Below are 20,901 nucleotides of genomic sequence, written 5' to 3' on the forward strand. Positions count from 1 at the left end.
TGATGCTTGCGTAAAGCCCTTGAATTGGAATTAAATGTCTAAAGCTTAATGGTATTTAGAGTGGGGAACATGGTTTTAATAGTGTTGTTGCAAACACTATATACAAAGTGTGAACACCATTGAAAATATTTGCAAATCATGTCGATGATTTGCAATACACCAAAGGTTTCATAAAATTACATTTTACAAGAGGGAAACGGCCAAAGGCCACTTTCAATCCCGTTTACGAGCAGAAAATCCACCAAACATTGAACTACAAAAATTGTTTACAAAAAAGTACTGTTAGTTTGCAACATGTATAAACTATTACGTCAGAAATTCGTGACTGAAAATGTCTCGAAGGTAAACCAATGGAATATTTTATATGGTTCATTAAAAGCCCACATCTAGTCAATAACCAGCCAATTCAGCACGTGCTCCAACGGTAAATGATTTCGTGAGAACCATTAGGTATCGAGTTCAAATAATTGGTACGAAAAAAAGCAAAAGTTAAAGATGAAGGACCCATATCACTAAGTACATTGCCCATATGACACATTAATGGAGCATATTGACACTTAAGATCTCACTAGTACGCATGCCAGCGTAGCTCGGGTAGAAGTTGATGCCGCAGCATATCACCAGCAACATTTTATTAAACACATAAAGTGTTTAAACCAAAAAGTGGAATATGTCGAAGATCATTTTACCGATGCTTTGAGTCTATTGGCCTTATTCGTCTCTTTTAATGAGAAATTTAACTCAAATCTTAATATATCAAATTATTCTTTACTAGCAATTTTATTCTTGCAGTTACCTTATATCCAGTAATCTTGAAAAACTTGATATCATTTGTAGTGAATTTATTTGAAATTATTATCTAGTTTACATGTAAAACTGGAAGGAGTTTTTTATAAGGGTTAGTGATACGGCCTAACTAATCTAAAAGTTTTCGCTGGCAATTTTTAAGTATCTGGGGAGAGAATGTCCAAGAATATAAACATACTTTATTTATTTCTAGTTTTCAATGCAATATAAAGAATTTCAAGTATGGATTTATGGAACAACACAATTTGAGTGACGTTTTGAAATTTCATTTCGGTTTTGTGCAAGATTTCATCAATGTTTGGGCAGTAGCATCCAATTTTCCATTAGCAAAAGAAAACTCAGTTTTCTCTGATTACTTGCCGTCGGTATCATTTTTTCCACTACGATGAGCGGTCCAAGATTTCTTATCAACTGAAATAGGGGAAAAATACCGTTTTCAAAGAATGCGCTTCATATTTTAGCCGAATTCCATTCACCTTCGGGCCGGTTGTTTGTTGTTGTTGTTGTTGTATGCTTTGTGCCGCGCGCAGCATGCATCGTTTTGCTCCCGAAAAAACAAACGGAGAAAGTGCAACCATACATTTCAAAGCACCGAGACAGAAATCGGCATCAAAAAGCCTGCCCCATCTGCTCGAAGAAGAGTGATTACTTCCTGATGGGAAGCTTCCGGGCATAAAGCAGGCCGCTCGTAGAAAGAGGCAAATGAACTTACTTTTTACTGCAGTTGGAAAAATAGAAAAGGAACTCCACACTGATAGAGACCCCGCACATGTACTGTGTAGATTTCACCCAGTCGAATAGAAATGAAGCCGAAATCGCGTGGTAGTCGAAGGCTGGCAGCGAGAATAAAAGGGCTTCAAAACCGTGATGCACCTGGTACCGCCGACCGGGCCGGAAGCTTGATTGTGTTTGGCTTTGGCCGTTTGGTAGAGCGGAAAAATAAAATTCCTTTCCGTCATCAATCGGCTCTCCTAGAGACGACCACTCTCCTCCCCCGGAACAACGAAATCGGCGGAGATTTCGTAGCTAAATATCGTGCACCTGGTGTACTAGCGTCGTTCTGCTTGCATTCTATTTCCGCGATGCAAGTTGGTCTATATTCAACTTCCATTTTGTTCTTTGGGCTGTTTTCTTACGCTTCCATAAGCCAGAACACGGCGAAAGCGACGACGTTTTCATCTACTTCTGTGTCGTTTATTTTTCGGCCATTCGATTCGATGCCCTTCATTTGATTCTACGGCGAGCTTTTAGCCCCAATATCTAGAGGAAATAAAAGTGAACACCGGGGACCGAACCAAGGAGAGAGAAAGTGCAAAAAGCACGCACAGAAATAGAAAATCATCTACCAACTACTATTACATTCGCCAGAAGGAATAGAAATAAAAAAAAAATGAAACACCATAAAAAGGAATACCGGGCCACGAGGATGCTTCGTGCTTCGCAAAGCGGAAACATTCCTTCCTCCATCCGCTACCTGCTGCACCACACCCCCGAGGGCAGCACTGGGTTGGGTAAATATTTGCAGATGAGTTTTGCTCCACTTTTGCACCGGTTTTGAATGGGGAGCTGCTGATGGCGAACGAAGAAAACAAATCGCTCATCCGCCAGCAGCTCTTCATTCGTATCCGCGGCGCAAGTGGTGAATGCGAATGAACCTCCGTCGCTGAGAGTGCAGCGAAGGACGAAATGATATTGTTAATGGATGCGACCAGGGTAGAAATGGGAGATTCGATAGTAAACTGCACTTTGATTCAGTTCCACACAGTGGCAAAGGGAGATTGGAACCTTGTCTAATGGTGAGTGTTGCTACGAGAAAAAGAAGATCAAATACATTTGAACAAAATGTAACAAACAAAATAGTTCATTTTTCTTTTTGTTAAAATAGCGTTAGACTGAGGACACTATTGTGAATTGTATATAGTTATTTTCCGTGTTGTTAGTAGAAGATACAAGAAACTTGACCTTTTTACCTGAAGCATCAGGATGTTTTGGCTGAGTAAATAAGAAAAGAAAACAAAATAATCGGAAAAACTGCCCTGAACATTTGAGCAACGCTTTTTAAGCTTATTATATAATTTTGTGGTATTATTTTGACTGTTTTTTCAAATTAGCGATTATTGTTTACATTTTGTAACACCGGATTATGCTTTGTTTTAGAATGGCTAATGTAGGATTCCGTAAATATTTATCCCTGTTCTTCTTCTTCGTAACGTTCTACGTGGACAGGCTTTCGAGACTTAATTCATTACCACGTAGCCGGATAGTGAATCCTTGCTACGGGGGGACGGTCCATTCTGGGCTTGAACCCATGACCGGGCATGATATTGAGTCGTTCGAGTTGACGACTGTACCACGGGACCGCCCCAATGCACAATGGGCATTTGCCGGGATGAAATTCAAAAAATCTACTTTGTAATAGCGCAATTCCAAATTATAGGTTTTAATACTAAGGGTTAAACTAAGAAAAATACCAAATATGAGCTCTTTATCTTTTCTGGTTCTCTAGAAAAGACCTTTCAAAGTCGAGATTTGTTAAAAAACGCAGAAATTTTTTCACTTTTTTGGAAAATCTTGAACCTTTGTAACTTTTTCAAATATAAACCGATTTTGATAAGTTTAGATATTTTAAAAAGGATATTTAGTCAGCTTTAAAAATACATTAAAGATTTTGAGTTAAGTTAATTTCATGCAAAAATAAACGATAATAACTGAAGAAACTTCCTAAAAAATTTCATCATTTTAATTTTTGACATGATGCCATTATTGAAGTGGCGTAGAGTGGCGTTGTCTCATATATGTCACATAATAGTGTAATATATATACTATCAATCTGTGAAGAAATATTCTGCGAAAGTTTGCGAACGCGAATTTTATTGAAGTTTTATCACATCGACTTTTTCTAAAAACAGACACATGCGCAACTAGGCGGCTCCATAGGAGCCTAGTGTAGCGTATTTAGTGTATTCTACAAAACTATATTCTACGTGATTTTAATTTCCATTACGAAGCTGTGTATCTTAGTTTCAGCTCATGTACTTATCTAATATGTAAATTTCTATTCTAACCTAACTTTATTATTAAATATAATGAAGCAAATTAGAATCAAATAACTTTTGGTCCTACTCCAGATTATAGACGGATGTAAGGAAAATAATTCTGAAATTATACGAATAACAGGAAAACGTTATGAATGCACCAGCATCTATTGGCGCTTTGGGAGAAGAAACTAGTATGCTACAAAGAATATTTTGCAAGAAAGAAAATGCATCCAGAAGGACATTTTGTATAATGAGCTGTATTCCTCTGATTCGTTAACCAATTCAATATCAGTAGCTACACGCACTAAAACAAAGACAGAGTTTAACTTTACTAATGAAGTAAATACTTTGTTTGTAGCTATCGTTGAACTCTGATTTTTTCGGATAGTTGTAAAACCTAGACCATACAATGTTTAGTTTTATTACCCCTTCTGAAGGCAGTACAGGACATGGAAAAGTATAGGATGAATATTCAAAGACTAACAATATGAGCTGCTTTTCATGACGAATTTGGGAACTACTTTATTTCAATGTACCTGCTCTACCGAATTATTTAAATGCCTTTATTCATGTCTCTAGAAATGTGAGCAAGACTTCAGAAGCTTGTAATAGCATCCACCTAAGTTGTGTATGTAAAATTTTAATATTTGTACTACCTGTGAGTAAAAGTGATGAAAATTAGCTACAATTGTTCTATACAAAACAGAAAATATTATCTTATTCAAAATTATTAAGGCCGGGCTACATTGATCGTACTCCGTAGTGTAATTTTGATTTTCACTAGCGCATCTGGCGGCGGCTGGTGGAAGCTTTTTTTGGTCATCGAGGGAATGGTCATGCCGGATTTCAAAATTAAGTAGTTTTTCCATCGTTTTTTTATGCGAAAATGGCTGAAATACTTGCACAATATGTTTATCTATCAATTACAAAGCTTTTCCAGTCCAGTTAAAGTAAAAAACATGGAAAAATAACATATTTTCTGGAGCGGCTCCAAATTGTTTGGCAAAATGCTTCGGTCAGCCGCCGCCAGATGCGCTAGTGAAAATCGAAATTACACCAGAGAGTACGATCAATGTAGCCCGGCCTTTACAACTTAAGCAAAGTACCTAATCAATGTAATATCTTCTTATTGTTTGAATCAGGGATCCTTAAACTATGGCCCGAGATAATTTTGTTAAGGCCGGGCTACATTGATCGTACTCCGTAGTGTAATTTTGATTTTCACTAGCGCATCTGGCGGCGGCTGACCGAAGCATTTTGCCAAACAATTTGGAGCCGCTTCAGAAAATACGTTATTTTTCCATGTTTTTTACTTTAACTGGATTGGAAAAGCTTTGTAATTGATAGATAAATATGTCGTGCAAGTATTTCAGCAGTTTTCGAATAAAAAAACGGTGTAAAAACTAATTAATTTTAAGATTCAACACGACCATTCCCCCGACGACCAAAAAAAGCTTCCACCAGCCACCGCCAGATGCGCTAGTGAAAATCAAAATTACACTACGGAGTACGATCAATGTAGCCCGGCCTTTAGAATACAGGCTATCCCAGAGATATGCTGTAAAGGCCGGGCTACATTGATCGTACTCCGTAGCGTAATTTCGTTTTTCACTAGCGCATCTGGCGGCGGCTGACCGAAGCATTTTGCCAAACAATTTGGGACTGCTCGAGAAAATACGTTATTTTTCGATGTTTTTCACTTTAACTGGACTGGGAAAGATTTGTAATTGATACATAAATATGTTGTGCAAGTATTTCAGCCGTTTTCGCATCAAAAAACGGTTAAAAAACTACTTAAATTTGAGATCCGGCACGACCATTCTCCCGACGACCAAAAAAAGCTTCCACCAGCCGACGCCAGATGCGCTAGTGAAAATCAAAATTACACTTGCGAGTACGATCAATGTAGCCCGGCCTTAAAGGCCGGGCTACATTGATCGTAATCGCAAGTGTAATTTCGATTTTCACTAGCGCATCTGGCGGCGGCTGACCGAAGCATTTTGCCAAACAATTTGGAGCCGCTCCAGAAAATATGTTAATTTTCCATGTTTTTTACTTTAACTGGACTGGCAAAGCTTTGTAATTGATAGATAAACATATTGTGCAAGTATTTCAGCCATTTTCGCTTCAAAAAACGATGAAAAAACTACTTAATTTTGAGATCCGGTGCGACCATTCTCTTGATGACCAAAAAAAGCTTCCGCCAACCGCCGCCAGATGCGCTAGTGAAAATCAAAATTACACTACGGAGTACGATCAATGTAGCCCGGCCTGAAGATGCGGAGAAATGTTGCTTAGCGCTTTGTATGAATGACGATTTGTCCAACAACAACAAATAACGGCCTACTTTGTTGCATTTTATGGACGTTTATCAACATTTCAAACGGCATACAAGTAGCCTGGTCGAAACTTGATGAGACACCAAGTATGAATAATTTTGACACATAAATTATACCGACATCTAGCTTGCGCTGGTCGTCGCCAGATGCGCTAGTGAAAATAAAAATTACACTACGGAGTACGATCAATGTAGCCCGGCCTTAATAGTGGAATTTCCACAATTTCCGCGCAGGTCGAATTTCACGAATTTCAACGGATTTCAAAATGTAGCTAATTTTCATATAATTTTCCCCAAGGTTGTAGATTTAAGCCATTTTATGAATTATTCGATAGGATTCTGACTAAAGATTACCTTAATGTAGCGCATTTTCCAATGATTTTTACAATTGCACCAAAACGGAATTTGTTTTGCCTTTGACAATTGATGTGTGAAATCAGTACAATTTGTTCAAAAGACAACTTCAGTCAACTTTAGGACTATTTAAAGAGGTATCGCGTATCTCGAGAACGACCTGCAGTTCATTAGTTTGACTATTTCGATCACAATTTTATGTTTTAAAATAAAATAAAGTATCAAAAAAAGACATCAGTAGAAAATTGATACATATATAATGTATTTTCTGATTTAAACGAGATTTACACGATCAACCATTAGCTAATTAGCAACCATTAGCCATTGTGTGGAATGATATTTCATTGAAATCTTTTAAAGAGTATGAGTACTTTTACAACGCAATACATAATTTCAGCACTACAAAATACGCTACTGTCAAAGTCAAAGTCAAATTGTCTTAAGATACTAATTTGAAAGTAACTCACAGGAAATCATTGAAATTATTTTCATGATATCCTGTGGTGGTGTCTAAAACATGTTTCAGTACTTTAGACATGCTTAGACATTCAGCTACAAATCACCATTTTTTCAGAGGCTGGTGTCATAGTAGAGCAGCTGCTATTATAGGACAGTAGTAATTATCATCATTAGGATCATCATGAGCTTGAGTATTCAAAAAAGTATCCAATTCAAGGATAGAATTTTTGATATAAACAGTTTGAATTATTCGTTTTATCACTCATCATCACCGTTTGAACGAATTGGTGCACATGTACATTGACCATGAATTTGACGGCTATACCACGCAACCGGCTATCCGTTAAGGTGGCTAGCTAATCTTGCACAAATAATAGCTTGTAGTAATTAGGATTTTAAAAAATCTTTCAGTGTTCATACTGCTGTAATAATATGCTGAACAATTACAAGAGATTATATATATACATGAAAATGGTTCAATTAAGGTTGCTACTAGTGTTAAACGATTGATTTTTTTTTGTGATTTATGAACAAGTATAATTATTTAATGATTCACACGTTTAAAGTAGTGTTGTTAGGAGATTTGTGAATATTAAAATTCAGAGACTCGATAAGTAAAAGAATACTAATCTGAACGGATTCCGTTCGGGAATCGATTGGGATTTGTTTGCTATTCTATCACAATTTGATCGGAATTGGTATGAGTTTCGATTGGGAATCGTTAGAGAATTGAATATTATTCTAACGAGATTAGGTTGTGTATTGTTATCGCGACAAATTGCTGCACCCTTTCAACATTTTGCAAATGTTAAAATCATTACATTTCCATTTTAGAAGCAAAGGCAATATTAAGTAATAACAACACGAAAGATACCAATGAAAGTTTGTCTATTTTTGTGCAAGATTATTAGACTTATTTATTACTATCATTGTTATTGGTTATTATTTTTTTCATTTTAACACAAAAAGTAAAGTTTTGACTCGAACACTAACTGATATTTTCCTCCCTCACAGGCATAAACTATGCACCTAATAATGAACAGTTACCTCCACCGGAATCGACCCCCCAACAACACTCAACAACACCGGCACGTAATCTTAATATAAATCTGCCAGAAAACGTGACCCAAGGTCCGCGAGGGCCACGGACACCCACCACAGCCCACAATGCAGCCGGGAATGCAGTGTTGCGGCTCGAGGTTGAGCTGCGTGACAAACACGCAGTCCAGGGACGACGCACGGCAAACAAAGCGAAACCACCCAAACCACCGGGGTACGGAGTGAACGCGATAAAAGGACCACCGCCCAGCGTTGCCGGTTCGGCACCGCTTGAAAAGGTAAGGTTGCCTCCATTCCCCTTACATTCCGAAACAAACACAAACCGTTTATCAAGGTCACGCCGCTGGTGTGTGACGCGTGGCCAACCAAGCGTCGACCGCAAAGTTGAGGATGTGACGGTGATAAAAAGCTTCACCCCACCCGCCACTGTCCTTCATTAACGGTTCTGGAACGGTGCATCCGTGGACATGCGGATGGACGATATAAATCTTTTCCGTTTGGCGAGTGTACTCTCCTTTGGGTGCTGCGCTGGGGCCGTTGTTCGTTGTGGCAATGTTTTCGTAGGCGAAAAAGTTCATCCAGTTGTTTGGATTGCACGACGGCGGTTATGTTTTAAGTGGAGCTTATCTGGAGGCTTGAGTTTTGCGGAGTGCCAGCTGCAGCAGCAAGTATTCGATAAAACAAACTTTACAAGGCTTACGATCAAAATTTCGATTTGTGTAGGTTCTGGACGAGTTGCTTAAGAAGCTTGAGATTGACCGGGTCATTTGGCACCCGGACAAGGAGGGGCAGTACTACCAGGTCGTCTTCCCCCTAGCGGCCGGTGATCCTTGCGAAACAACTCTCCACTGTCTGACGGAGCTTGGAATAGGCGTGAAGTACAATTCCAGCGTCAGGTAAGTTGGAATAATATTGTTACATATACATTGTAGCAATATTATAACTTGTCCAGATGGAAAATATTATTTTTCCTAGCTTCTGAAGCAAATTCTGATTTTAATCATGCTTTATCTCCATTTCCATTTCCTTCAGCGTGCTACCGTGCAGCGTCAGCTACGACGGCTCGAATGACACCAGTAACGAAGATGAATATGGGTAACGTTTTCTATTCCCCAGGTTTCCCCCCGTAGTCTCGCGTCATAGTTCTCCCTCTCAACCAGGCAAATTACCGTGTGTGCACAAAAACACACACACACACTGATACATTTGCTTTTTGGAAACCATCCAGCGCCGCTCACTATTATTTAAATGAAGAGCAGTGACTTGTCTGCGGAAGGAAATTCCGTCCTGCGTACATCGTCCTTGTCTCTTGGCAAACGCTTTGTCTTCCCCCCCCCCCCCAAAGGACGTCTTTGTACCGTCTGTTTTTATTCTGTTACAGTGCTGCCAACTGCTGCGAAAGCTTTGTTGCATTGGCTAGAACGGTGTGTGTGTGTGTGTTTTTTTTCTCTCTATTTTTTGTCTGCTACTTAGTTCTTTCTTCCCTACTGTATTTCACCTTCTTCCAGCGTCCAGCGTCGACATCGTTATTGTCGTTGTGCATTTGCATAATTTGATTAGGTTCACGTACGCTGTGCAGCATGCAACATTGCAACGTGCATGTGCAGGAAGCAATATGATCTTGGAAAAAAAAGATGCAAAACTTAACTCAAGAAGAGGGGAATAAAGTGAAACAAAGGGTGCATGAAAGCACTGAATTCAATATTCTTTTCACTGCAGCTATGAAAGGCTGGTGAAACAACAGAGAAAAGGTTACACCCATCGAACGGAGTGTAACCGGGCGTTACATCTTTAGGTGATAGTTTCTTCTTCTTCTTCTTCTTCTTTCACTCTGTCGTTACGTTCACTCGGTGAATATTAATTCCCTTATTTATTCGCTCGGAGTGAATGATTTTTCATCCACCGTAGTTAATCCCTTTCGGTGAAGACGGGGTGGCGGCCGCTGCAGTAACCGGGGTTGACTGGCAAGTGAGTTGACTTTTAATTAAACTTTGCTCGCCCCTCGGAGCTTTCTAACCGATTTTGACGTTGCAAAACGTGCGCAAACGGGCGAGATGGATTAAATGTCCCGTCATTGGACGATAATTAAATGTCCTTTAAGATTCTGTTGCGGAAGTCTGATCCAAGGGAAAAACGCTTTAGATGTGACGCTTAATTAAACGTTCAAACATGTATGTGTGTGTGTGTGTGTGTGTGTGTGTGTGTGTGTGTGTGTGTGTGTGTGAGAGAGAGAGAGAGAGAGAGTGTCGGGGGGAAGGTACGAGGAATGTATGTGTCTTCAATCCCTTTATTTCCCATTTCTCCCGTGCTACTATGGCAGCGATGAGTGTGAGGAAAACTCCAAATGGAACAACTTCGTTGACTCGATCCGCTCGAAGCTCACCGTGAAGCAGGTCGTCGATGGTGTGCGAGCCGGCGGCTCTCTATCGTTCGACTATTTGCTGCTCATCGTTACGGCTGAGTAAGTATACGCCGTAGCTGCTTGGTTCAGTGCATCTAGAACGGTTTCACCTCATCATCATCTAGCTAAACAAAAAAAAAAGATGAACACTTCCTCCACCAGACGAAGCGCGAGCAAATTTTTCTAAACGAAACACTTTGCATCACTTCATCAGGTCATTTCAGCAGTCGCTGGTTTGTTATTTTTTTTTCGTAGTTTGATTTTGCTCCTCTCTCCCTTTCCTTTATAGTTCGCTGGCCGCCCTCGGGCTGGTGGAAAATAATGCACCAAACATTGTAGCCGCGATGCTGGTCTCACCACTGATGGGGCCGGTCATGTCGATTACCTTCGGAACGATCATAGCGGACCGCGAGCTTGTGGTAAGTGGAGTGGTTGCCTGTCTAGGGGGGTTTGTGTGCTTCACCACGCGATCGTGTGCTTCGCTTTGCCGCTCCCATCTCTATGCATAGCTCTGCTGCACGAGGAGATATTTCGATTTTTGAATAGCTTTAGAGTGTACACGAATATGCTTTTAGGTATGTGTTGATGGAACACGTAACGTTTCGCGATGGTTAAGCAAAAAGTAGGATGGAATAGAAATGTTTGGATAGAAAACCTCGTAAAAAAGCGTTTGCTCATAGTAGAAATAGTAAGTTTTTTGTTAACAAAGTTGTAACAGTTTTTGCCCATGGAATACTGCTGACCGACTATGAATACACATTCCCATAATGTTATAGAAAAAATAATAATAATATGAAAACTCTTTCTCAGTATGGTTAGCAACATCATAAGAGTTAGTTTTTAGTAGCAACAAACATGCAAAACACCATCCAGTAAACTTGTTTAAAAAGTCCAATAAATTTATCCATCGCTTAGCATTTTGAATACTACTCATTTCCAAAAACCTGCGCCATACAGAGGACAGAGAAGGAGAGAGGAATCAAAAATAACAACTTTCAGATGCAAAAAGGCAATGAAAACTCACAGATTTTCCATCGCCCACTGGAGCGGAATTCGCGTAACATAAAGTCAGGGTAAAAGTTCACTTTCATAAAGCCGACTTTTTGGTTACAAATAAAAAAAACCGCTCTTCACACACACACACAAACACACACACACACACACACACACACACACACACACACACACACACACACGGAACTTTTCCAGCCCACCAAAGAGCAGATGGTGAACTGAGGCTGGAACTATAAAAAAAACAGACGAGCAAAACAAAAATGCTGCGGTTCTCAGGTGTTCTCAGTCGATGAAAATTTAAATTAAAACATTTTCATTCAAAGCGATGTGGCCGATGGGGAGGTGACGGGGGAGGGAACCGAAATGCAGGAAAGTTTCTCCCACCGGGGCCCGCAACGGTGTAAGGTTGAAAGGTAAAGTATCAGAAAGGGAGTAGTTTAAAAATTAATTGCCTCGCGTTTTGAGAGTGTGAAAGTAGTCGTTGGTTTTGGAAGGGTAAGAGAGGACAAGCCCTATGTTTTGCACACATCTGAATGATTTTTTCCCTCAACTCCATCCGCGTCCGATGGGATAATCAGTTGTGAATGTTGTGAAGTAGGGAAGGAATTTAATGCTGCTGGAAAGAATTATGCTCTCGTAGTTGTACAAAACATTTGAAGGAGTGTGAAATATTAGCAAGTGAGCAAGTAAGAGTTAATTTTCAACACCTTAAATAATTGCACGATTGTTTGGTGGATTTTTTTTTGTATTCCGTTGATGTTGAAAAGCTTTTTGAAGTAAATAACCAGCACTATGATGTGCCACCTCATATCGCCAATTCCTTCGAACACGCTTTCCATTGAAGCATTTGCAATATTATGATTTTTTTTTTGTGATTAGGTTATCATAGATGATAATTACATTACAAAAACAAATGAAACAATGGAACTTGAATGAGAGATAAATAAACGAAACATAATAATATGTTGATTCAGGTTCTCCAAACTGGTGGTACAAGCTTATTATTTTTCTGTCACTGGAAATGTACTATTAATAGCGATAGAAGTAGTTTGTTTCTATAATTGAAGTAGCTAATAAAAGCCAAAAAACTCATGCATTTATTCACCGCAGGCTGCAAGTCTATCAACATAAATTATTTGGATAATTGGCTAATAACTGAAAGATGTATAAAGATCGATACAAAAGTAAAAAAGATTCTTTTTCCAAAAGTAAAATTGATGTTTTATATATTTTTGATAACATTTTTGGATGGTACATTGGATTGGACATGCATCAACTCATATGTCAATAAATTAGTTGAATTTCATGAGTAAAACGTTGCTTATGAAATTTTCAATCGTTTAATAAACTTTCGTTTATTCATATTTCCATGCTCTATCATATTTTAGCATGATTTTAAATCAATATATCTGTACAACCACTTTTTTCATGTTACCTTGCCATTTTCAGCTATGATACAACGAGATATACATAATCATCACACCAATAACTATGAAAGAGACAAATATGGCAACTATTATTTGTTGATGGTAGTGAGCTATGAGACTAAATAGGGAAAAAATATTCTTATCGTCTTATTTACCAGTCACATCTTAAAAGTGATATCATAAAAAAATAACCAAACTTATTTTCACCGTCTATAAAGTCTACAATAAAAATTTAAAAGACCTAATCATAAAATTCAACCTGATGTACCTCACATATTCTTATTCCAATACATCGATAAAAATAACGACTTATACGCTTATAAATTCCCGTTGCACATCAAGAAAAGTGTACCAAAAGGGCGACAGCAAATGGTACGAGAGTTGCGTTGCGATTTGGGTAAATTGAATGTCAAAAAAGCAAACAACACATTCATCACCCATTCCCGCACATCAAGAGCACTTCCGAAGGTTGCCCGAGTGCCAGGTTCGAACAGTGATTAATTCCGTGTTTTTGCTTGCGCTCCCACCCATTCCGCAGCATTGCCAGCATTCTCTCGCACGCGATCCAGTACTTTATACTCCTATACGAGTACTATACGAGGGCTCGGTCCAGCCCGGTCCGTACAATTTCCAGTAAAATATTTACATAACCGAACGTTGCACTGTACTGCCTGGTGCGCCCTGTGCTAATTGCTACCCAGAACGTGTCCACGGACCATTGGTGTTTCGATTTAAATTTTCTCTTCTTTCCATTTCTTTCCCGGGGCCCTTCCGTTACATCACGGGCGCAGAAAGTTGGCTTCACAGCGCTCGCCCTCGGCATGTTCATCTCGATCCTGTTCGGATTCATTTTCGGGCTGATACTCGGTACGACGGAGATGCCGTGGGGGTTTGGCGATTTCCCAACGGAGGAAATGAAGGGCCGGTAAGTGAAGGTGTATTTTTGTGTATGAACGTTTGTTTCTCTTTTACGTTTGCTTTCAACATTCGCACAATTGTGCGCTATCCGCGTATCACGTGTCGCGTTTGCCTGGAATCATGCATCAGCGTGATATGGGCAGCACAGCACAGATACGGGGAGAGCAGGCACAATGATAATGAATTACAAATTCATCGTTACTACGCTCCAGAACACACTCACCCAACATCCCTACGTCTGTAGCAAAGTTACTAACGATTAAGAGGAAACAAAAATGGCACGGCATAAATGTAATGGATGAAAGCAAGCGAAATGGTTGCTTAATATTCGAAAACAACCAAACAGCACAAATCACAGAAATCATTTCACCGCTACTATCCGGTGGGTATTTTGAGATGAATTAATTAAAGCAAAATATAGCGCTCATGCATACACACAAACACACAAAAAAGGAGTATTTATGGTATTTTTAACATTTTTTGCCGATATTCAAGCCGGTACCCTAACGGCCACCCGGTTACCGGAAACCAAAACCCATCGGAAATGAGTTAGAGGAAAACAAGGAAGAGCGAACAGGAATGTGTGTATGTGTGTGTGTGTTACATTGTGCGAACACACCTAAATAGAAATATTCAAATCATTGCACTTTCCCACCTGTGGCAAAGCCCTCTTCATCCGTTGGGGAATAGATCCTCCCGACATCTCCCCTACCACGTAATGTTATGATGGTTTTTCTTTCTCTTCGAAAATCCCACTTCACAGAGTTTCTGCACATTGGTTTGGTGGGTTTTGTTTCGGTTAGCAAATGGAAAATAAACACACACACACACATACACACACACACACACACACACACACACACACACACACACACACACACACACACACACACACACACACACACACACACACACACACACACACACACACACACACACACACACACATACACACACACACACACACATCGAGCACACTGTGATGATGTCGACGGGTTGCCGGGTTAGGTGGGTTTCGCTTAAAATGTGGCGATGAAATATCCTGTTTTTTTCTGGGCGGAGCATTTTGGCCATTCATCGATTGAGGTTGTGTGCAGTTCGGTAGCAACGAGGTGGTAAATTAAATTAGAAACATGCGTGATTTCGATTGGATTAGAGCGTGTGAGATTTTTTGTGAGTGTTGTTACGGCAAACTTTAATTGTAATTATTGTGCAACGATTAACACATTGATTGGGTGTGGTTTTAGTTAATTGATAATGTTGTTGTGGTTTAGATGTAGCCCTGCAATTAGAGGGTAAACCATGTGATGTGGAAGCGATTAAATGGAACGATTTATTTCTGATTAAATAGTTTGATGTTTGATTTAATTGGGTTGTATAAAGCAGAGGAAATTGTTTTTTTTTTGCATACAATATACGCCAATTAAAACAATTGTGAAACGATTCGTGGAGAAAATTATTTAAAAAATAAAATTACATGGGAATATACTTCACTTAAATACTTTACAAAAATTAAAAGAAATAGTGTTTTTTTATCTTAGTATGAAATTAAGGTATTCCCCGATATACGCCATACTCAATGTACGCGATTTTGCTATACGCTGTTTTCTACATTTGACAGATTGTACTAATCTGACACATCGAACATGAAATGCAAAATAAATTCCCTTTTGGTCGAATTTTAAAAACCATTTTGAAATGTACAAAATTGTAACCTTCAGTAACAGTACATATAATCAGATCAAACAACTAATTTAGTGGCTAAAACCTGCCATTTTAAGCAAAATTTAGCTAAAATTTGACTGAAAACCTCGAAATTCGACTTACGATAATATTCGAGATTCGCTTTTGCTATAGTCTTTGGGAACCAAATATTACCAGCATTCTCAATGTGATGCTAGATTAAATTTATTAATACATTGAAATCACAAATTAATTCAGATTAAATAACCAAAAAATTCGTTAGTATCGAACTGAGGTAAATTTAATAAGAGATTTCCAAAAAAGATTTATACTCAGTGTATTTTTGATTCAATCGATGACAAAAAAGATACTTTTAATATGGTTAAAAATTTTGATTGTAATATGCTAAAACATTTCGCATGAGTTTAAAAATTTGCGTTACTGCATCGCTATTTCAAACCGCTTCCTGATTTTTGTTTGAAGTTTCCGTTCTCATTTTACATTACATTAACTGAACTGAAATTGGTTCATTGCGTTACTCCATAATCCATCGTAGTTTGCAATTATTTACAGGCAATGAGCACAATAAGAACCATTGAACCGTTTTCTTCATAATTTCCTTTCACCCCACCCCAGTGGCAACGCACGCTCCCTGTGGATGGGCATCCTGTGGGCGCTAACGTCCGGAAGCGGCGTAGCAGTGGCACTGCTCCAGGGGTCAGCCGGACCATTGATAGGTGTTGCAATTTCCGCTTCGCTGTTACCACCGGTCGTGAACTGTGTAAGTATGGACGCAATCGAACTGAACCCATTCTACCCGACTACCAAACACGAAACGGTACAACACTCTGGCCCAGAGAGTCCAGAGAGATGCAACAGTTTCAGGGCGCGCGCGCGCCCAATAATGATGCTCCATTTCCGTTACAAACATGTGTCGAAAGTACAATCGGCAAGGTACGGTCTCGGTGTCTGTGTAACGTTTCCCCGTCACGCTACCGGCGAATCGAAGGCAATCGATTACAGCAGTTTGCGAAAGGATCAAAAGCACCCGATGCCCGAAAGCCGTTCTATAAGCCCGTACGTAGTGCATGACTACATTTCCACGAACGCGATTAGGGATTGGTTTTGCAATGAATTTTGGGGTGACATTGACAGAGCATGGTGCGCTTTGCAGGGACCATTAGATGCATCCTGTCATTAGAGGTGAACAATGCCGAATTGCAACGTACGTTAAAACGTTCCTATACCCTGAAGCGGTACAATTGAATTGGAGAAGTTTTGCGATCCCTATTGATAGCGCGAACTGAAATGGCATACGAAAGGGTGGTGAGCCCCCGCCTGAGGTGTTAATAGATTCATTAGGGATTATGAGATTTTATGACCGACAATACCCGGCAGGCCCCGTGCCTTTGGAATGGGGCTACTTGTGATTGCTGAAATATTCCTGGAATTGAGCGTGGGAAGTGTTCTGGAACATTATTTAATGAGAAAAATGGCATACAAAAACTGGAATATATGAGCAACTTGATGGCATTTCGCGGTACTTAAAATGCAATCATTCGCTATCGGTATTTCAAATTCTGTGAACGTATATAATTGATTTTAACTGTGCTAGTAATGGTATTTTTAATAAATTTATTAGCTGACTGAATTTGCCAACATATGCTACCGATGGTCAAAAGTCTGGTAAATAATTATAAGCACTGTAATTAATATTAATTTGCTTCTAATTTGGTTGCTTTGTGATAAACTCTTTTCAATAATAAACTCTTTCTAGAATATCTTTCGCCTTCCCGCGCCATTCTCTTAATTATCAGCATACGATAAAATCCATCTCCAACATTGGATCGATTGGCAAATGTGAAATTCAAGGACATTTTCATCATTGCGATTTCACTATTGCTCTCAGAATGCTGTGGAAATTGTGGCAATTGCCAACATTTCAACTGAAACGATTCTCTTGTCCCCCACCCAGTGGGTGGTGTTAGTGGAAAGCATCCCTCGACGGAAGCAATTATACAAAAATCATTACAATAAACGGACGACGGAAAAATATTACGATTCTTTAGCACACCATTACCGGGGCCGGCCGTCCCCATCCAGCAGCACTTGGCCCACAATTATGGGCTTTGGTTCTTTAAATTGAGCTAGCCAGCAAAATGAGACCGAGCCGGGAAAGCATCGCGCGTACCGAACGGAAATCCTTATCGGCCCAACATTTGGGGGGAGGAGGGCTCGAACGACCTTCACCAGCGAATAGGCTCAACCAACGGCAACGGTACGACTGGGCATTCTCCTCACCCATCCCAAAACAACCAAGCAAGCGCGCATTTGATTTTATTTTCCCGTTTTAATAGCCGTCCCACTTGGCGCTTTCCCCCCAATTGTTGAGCAAAGTTTCAGCAGCTCGATGGCGGAATCCAACGATTTCCGCAAGAGGATGATCGTCATCTTTGCTGACAACGACCAGCAGCAGCAGCAACAGCAGCATCATCATCATCATCATCATCATCGTCATCACCGACGCCTGCCAATTCGAGAGCAAATATTCTATTGAAATGCGGATGCGACATCAAATTGTGTCAGCTTTTGCTTTCGGTGCGTGTTGGATTGAAAACTTTCCACCAAACTTTGATATACACCAACCCCTCGGACACCGGAAAGAGGCTGATAACGGCGCCGGAAGAAAGGGGTTTTAAAGGGACGGCTTTTACCAACGAGCTTCCTGAGTGATGATCCGCTGCTAAGCCCTCTGCTTGATACATCGCGAGCAAATTTCCCTATGCAAAAGGGTAGCTTTTGGCGTTTTACAACGCGTTCCCTGGAGCGTCCTTCAACACAAGGCCACGAGAGCACGAGACCACGGGTATGGCGTTTTAAGGGAACATTAATTTTACGACCATAGTTTTGTATCTTGCTCTCTTGACTTATGCTACACCTCGCTATCGTGCCCATTCCGCTGGCCGGAGATCGTAAAGTTTTATCGGCGTGTAAAGGCCGCCCCGTTTGGTTGGCGTGTGAGGATGTGTACGCTCTGCTGAAAATTTGACAAGTTCCAGGGGGTGCTTCCTGTTTGCTGCTGTTGCCGTTGTTGTTGGTGGTGGGGTTATTAGGTGGCAGCATTCCGAACAGTGACCTTTCAAAAACGACTAATGCGTTCGTGCCAATATGTGTGTAGCACAAGCATATACGGTCGTGTTTCGGTAACCGGCTGTGGAATGCTTACGACATGTTAAGGGCAAGCAATTATTTGCGATGTTGTAGTGCCAGAGGCATTGTACGATGTAATTTGTATATACCATTTGCCATTTCTATTGCTACCAAGCAACAAATATGGTTGCGTCCAGCAACAAAGCTCTTTCTATCGCGTTGTGAAAAAATGAAAGCTTCAGTTTTCTTAATGCAACTCAAACTGTATTCAAAAATCACTGAACTTGCTTCTCTTGGTAGAAAGAGGCTGATTTCCAAACCGGATACATTCCATTCTTTAATTACGTTCAATAATGTTTTCTTTGTTGTCTATTTTAAATTGTAATTAAAACAAAACACAAAAAACTGCTCTCCTCTCATACTTTCCCAAGGGGCTTTTCTGGGCATTGGCCTGCATCTGGCTGATTTACAAGGAGGAAGACATCAAGATACCCCACCTGAAGGGTGAGCTGTACAGTGGCAACTCCAGCTACGAATTCATCTACACCAATTACATTCCCACGGAGTTTCTAATTAACGGCATCGTTTCCGGTCTGCTGACGGTGATCAACGTTATTTGCATCTTCATTACCGCCATCATCGTGCTGAAGATAAAGGAGGTGGCCGCACCGTACACCTCCAGCCCGGATCTGCGCCGGTAAGTACGCCCGGGTGGGTTGGAAACCCGATGATAAAGACCACATTTTTAAGCTTTCAGCATTTCATTATTATTTATCCCGGGTGGGGGTTTTACGGTCAACTGTCGTCCAGATCGTTTTGCTACTGCTGGATGGCAGTTAATTTAATGATTTCTTGCTTTTTGTTCATTTGAAGCTTCCTGCGGTGGTGTAATATTCTTTGTTCTTGGTTTGATAAAACAAAATACCGATTTATATCGTTCCTTTTGGCTCAGCAACGATTTATTTGCTGTTTAAAGAGTCATAGACAGGGAGTGTTGTTTTTTTTTTTTTTTAATAATGGATAGATAAATAATGGCGAGCTTTAACTTCGGTAATCGTTTAAGTTTAATTTATTTTATTTGCACATAAAGTTTAATTTTTTTGCAATTAGTGAGTACAAGAGAGATATTAAAATTCTAAAATTCAACTTATACTGAATTGCTATGAAAAGGCTCAAACAATTGTTGAAAAATGTCTGCTGAAAAAGTGATTTTTTGAAAGTATGTTTTATGCTATTGCATTTATGTTATTTAAAAAAATAGTTTGTATATAGAGTATTATTTTATTTACATAGAAAACCAAGATTAAAAATATATATTTTTTCAAATCCACTATTCTAACTTAATCAATATACAGAAATTAAAACTGAAGCGAAATTCCTATCGGAAAAAATCAAAAGGTGGTAACAAAGCAAGTGCTAACGTGTTTATATTGAAACACATTTGAAAAAACCTTTCGATTTGTCCACAATTTTGTCGACAATAGAAATGAAACGAGATTGCCAAATCGATTGAACTACTCCGTATTAGCTCAACATACAGCAACAGTAGTGTGCACCAGGTGCCACAGTCTATTGTTCAACGGCATAGAAGCTGGAGCTGTACGAGTTACGTGTTACTAGACACTGCCGGGAATGCAACTGCAACAATGCAACTTTGAAAGGGCGTAGTGAAAAAGGATGACAGACGGGAAGGAAAAAGGGCCCCACAATCAACCGACGATGAGATGAAAAACTAATGGGTGTAAAATTATTGGCTCCGGTCGGCTGCGTGACTGGTGGTAGCTATAGTCATTTAGCGCACGTTGCACAACATGCACAGAGGAAAAAAGAAGCTTTTTTTTCTATCCCAATCATCACGGCAATGGATACGCTGGTGTAGCCAAAGAGGATACAGTGCTACTGTGGCTCCTTCTGCAGACTAGATAACGGTTTTTTTACCGGTCTGCTCTGCGCTTTGCATTCAGTCGCACGTGTATGGTCATTGCTTTCGCTTTTCGCAAAAATTGAATATTGTAAAATTACCCCGAGGGAAGGTGTTTCACAATTCGCTCTTTCCGTTTCCTGCACTGCACATTTTGCCTGTTACATCTCTTTTTTACTACTCATTTTTAATTGATGATTCGGTTTGAAATGTTCCGGAATTCTATTTGCCATTTCGATGATAGTTTTCACGCGCAGCTATTCGCCCTTCGGGCGATGAAAATGAATTGCTCAAAAAGGTTTGTTCATTGTTGCCAATTACACAAACTTACT

General features: G+C 39.8%; 2 protein-coding genes across 12 annotated transcripts in view; one reads left to right on the forward strand and one right to left on the reverse strand.

The window, feature by feature from the left end:
• The window catches only part of LOC121595626, a 205,807-nt gene that overhangs the window by 88,305 nt on the left and 96,601 nt on the right, over positions 1–20,901 (reverse strand). The window lies entirely within an intron of this gene.
• Positions 1–20,901, forward strand: part of LOC121595628 — a 34,770-nt gene that overhangs the window by 2,230 nt on the left and 11,639 nt on the right. For all 11 annotated transcript variants that reach the window (XM_041919721.1, XM_041919726.1, XM_041919730.1 and 8 more), the window contains 8 exons: positions 8,011–8,333; positions 8,779–8,951; positions 9,088–9,150; positions 10,376–10,516; positions 10,746–10,875; positions 13,689–13,822; positions 16,135–16,279; positions 19,080–19,345. In XM_041919721.1, coding sequence (XP_041775655.1) covers positions 8,011–8,333; positions 8,779–8,951; positions 9,088–9,150; positions 10,376–10,516; positions 10,746–10,875; positions 13,689–13,822; positions 16,135–16,279; positions 19,080–19,345 — 1,375 coding nt within the window. The remainder of the gene's footprint in view (positions 1–8,010; positions 8,334–8,778; positions 8,952–9,087; positions 9,151–10,375; positions 10,517–10,745; positions 10,876–13,688; positions 13,823–16,134; positions 16,280–19,079; positions 19,346–20,901) is intronic.

The sequence above is a fragment of the Anopheles merus genome, chromosome 3R (genome assembly GCF_017562075.2).
Source record: "Anopheles merus strain MAF chromosome 3R, AmerM5.1, whole genome shotgun sequence".
Lineage (NCBI taxonomy): Eukaryota > Metazoa > Arthropoda > Insecta > Diptera > Culicidae > Anopheles > Anopheles merus.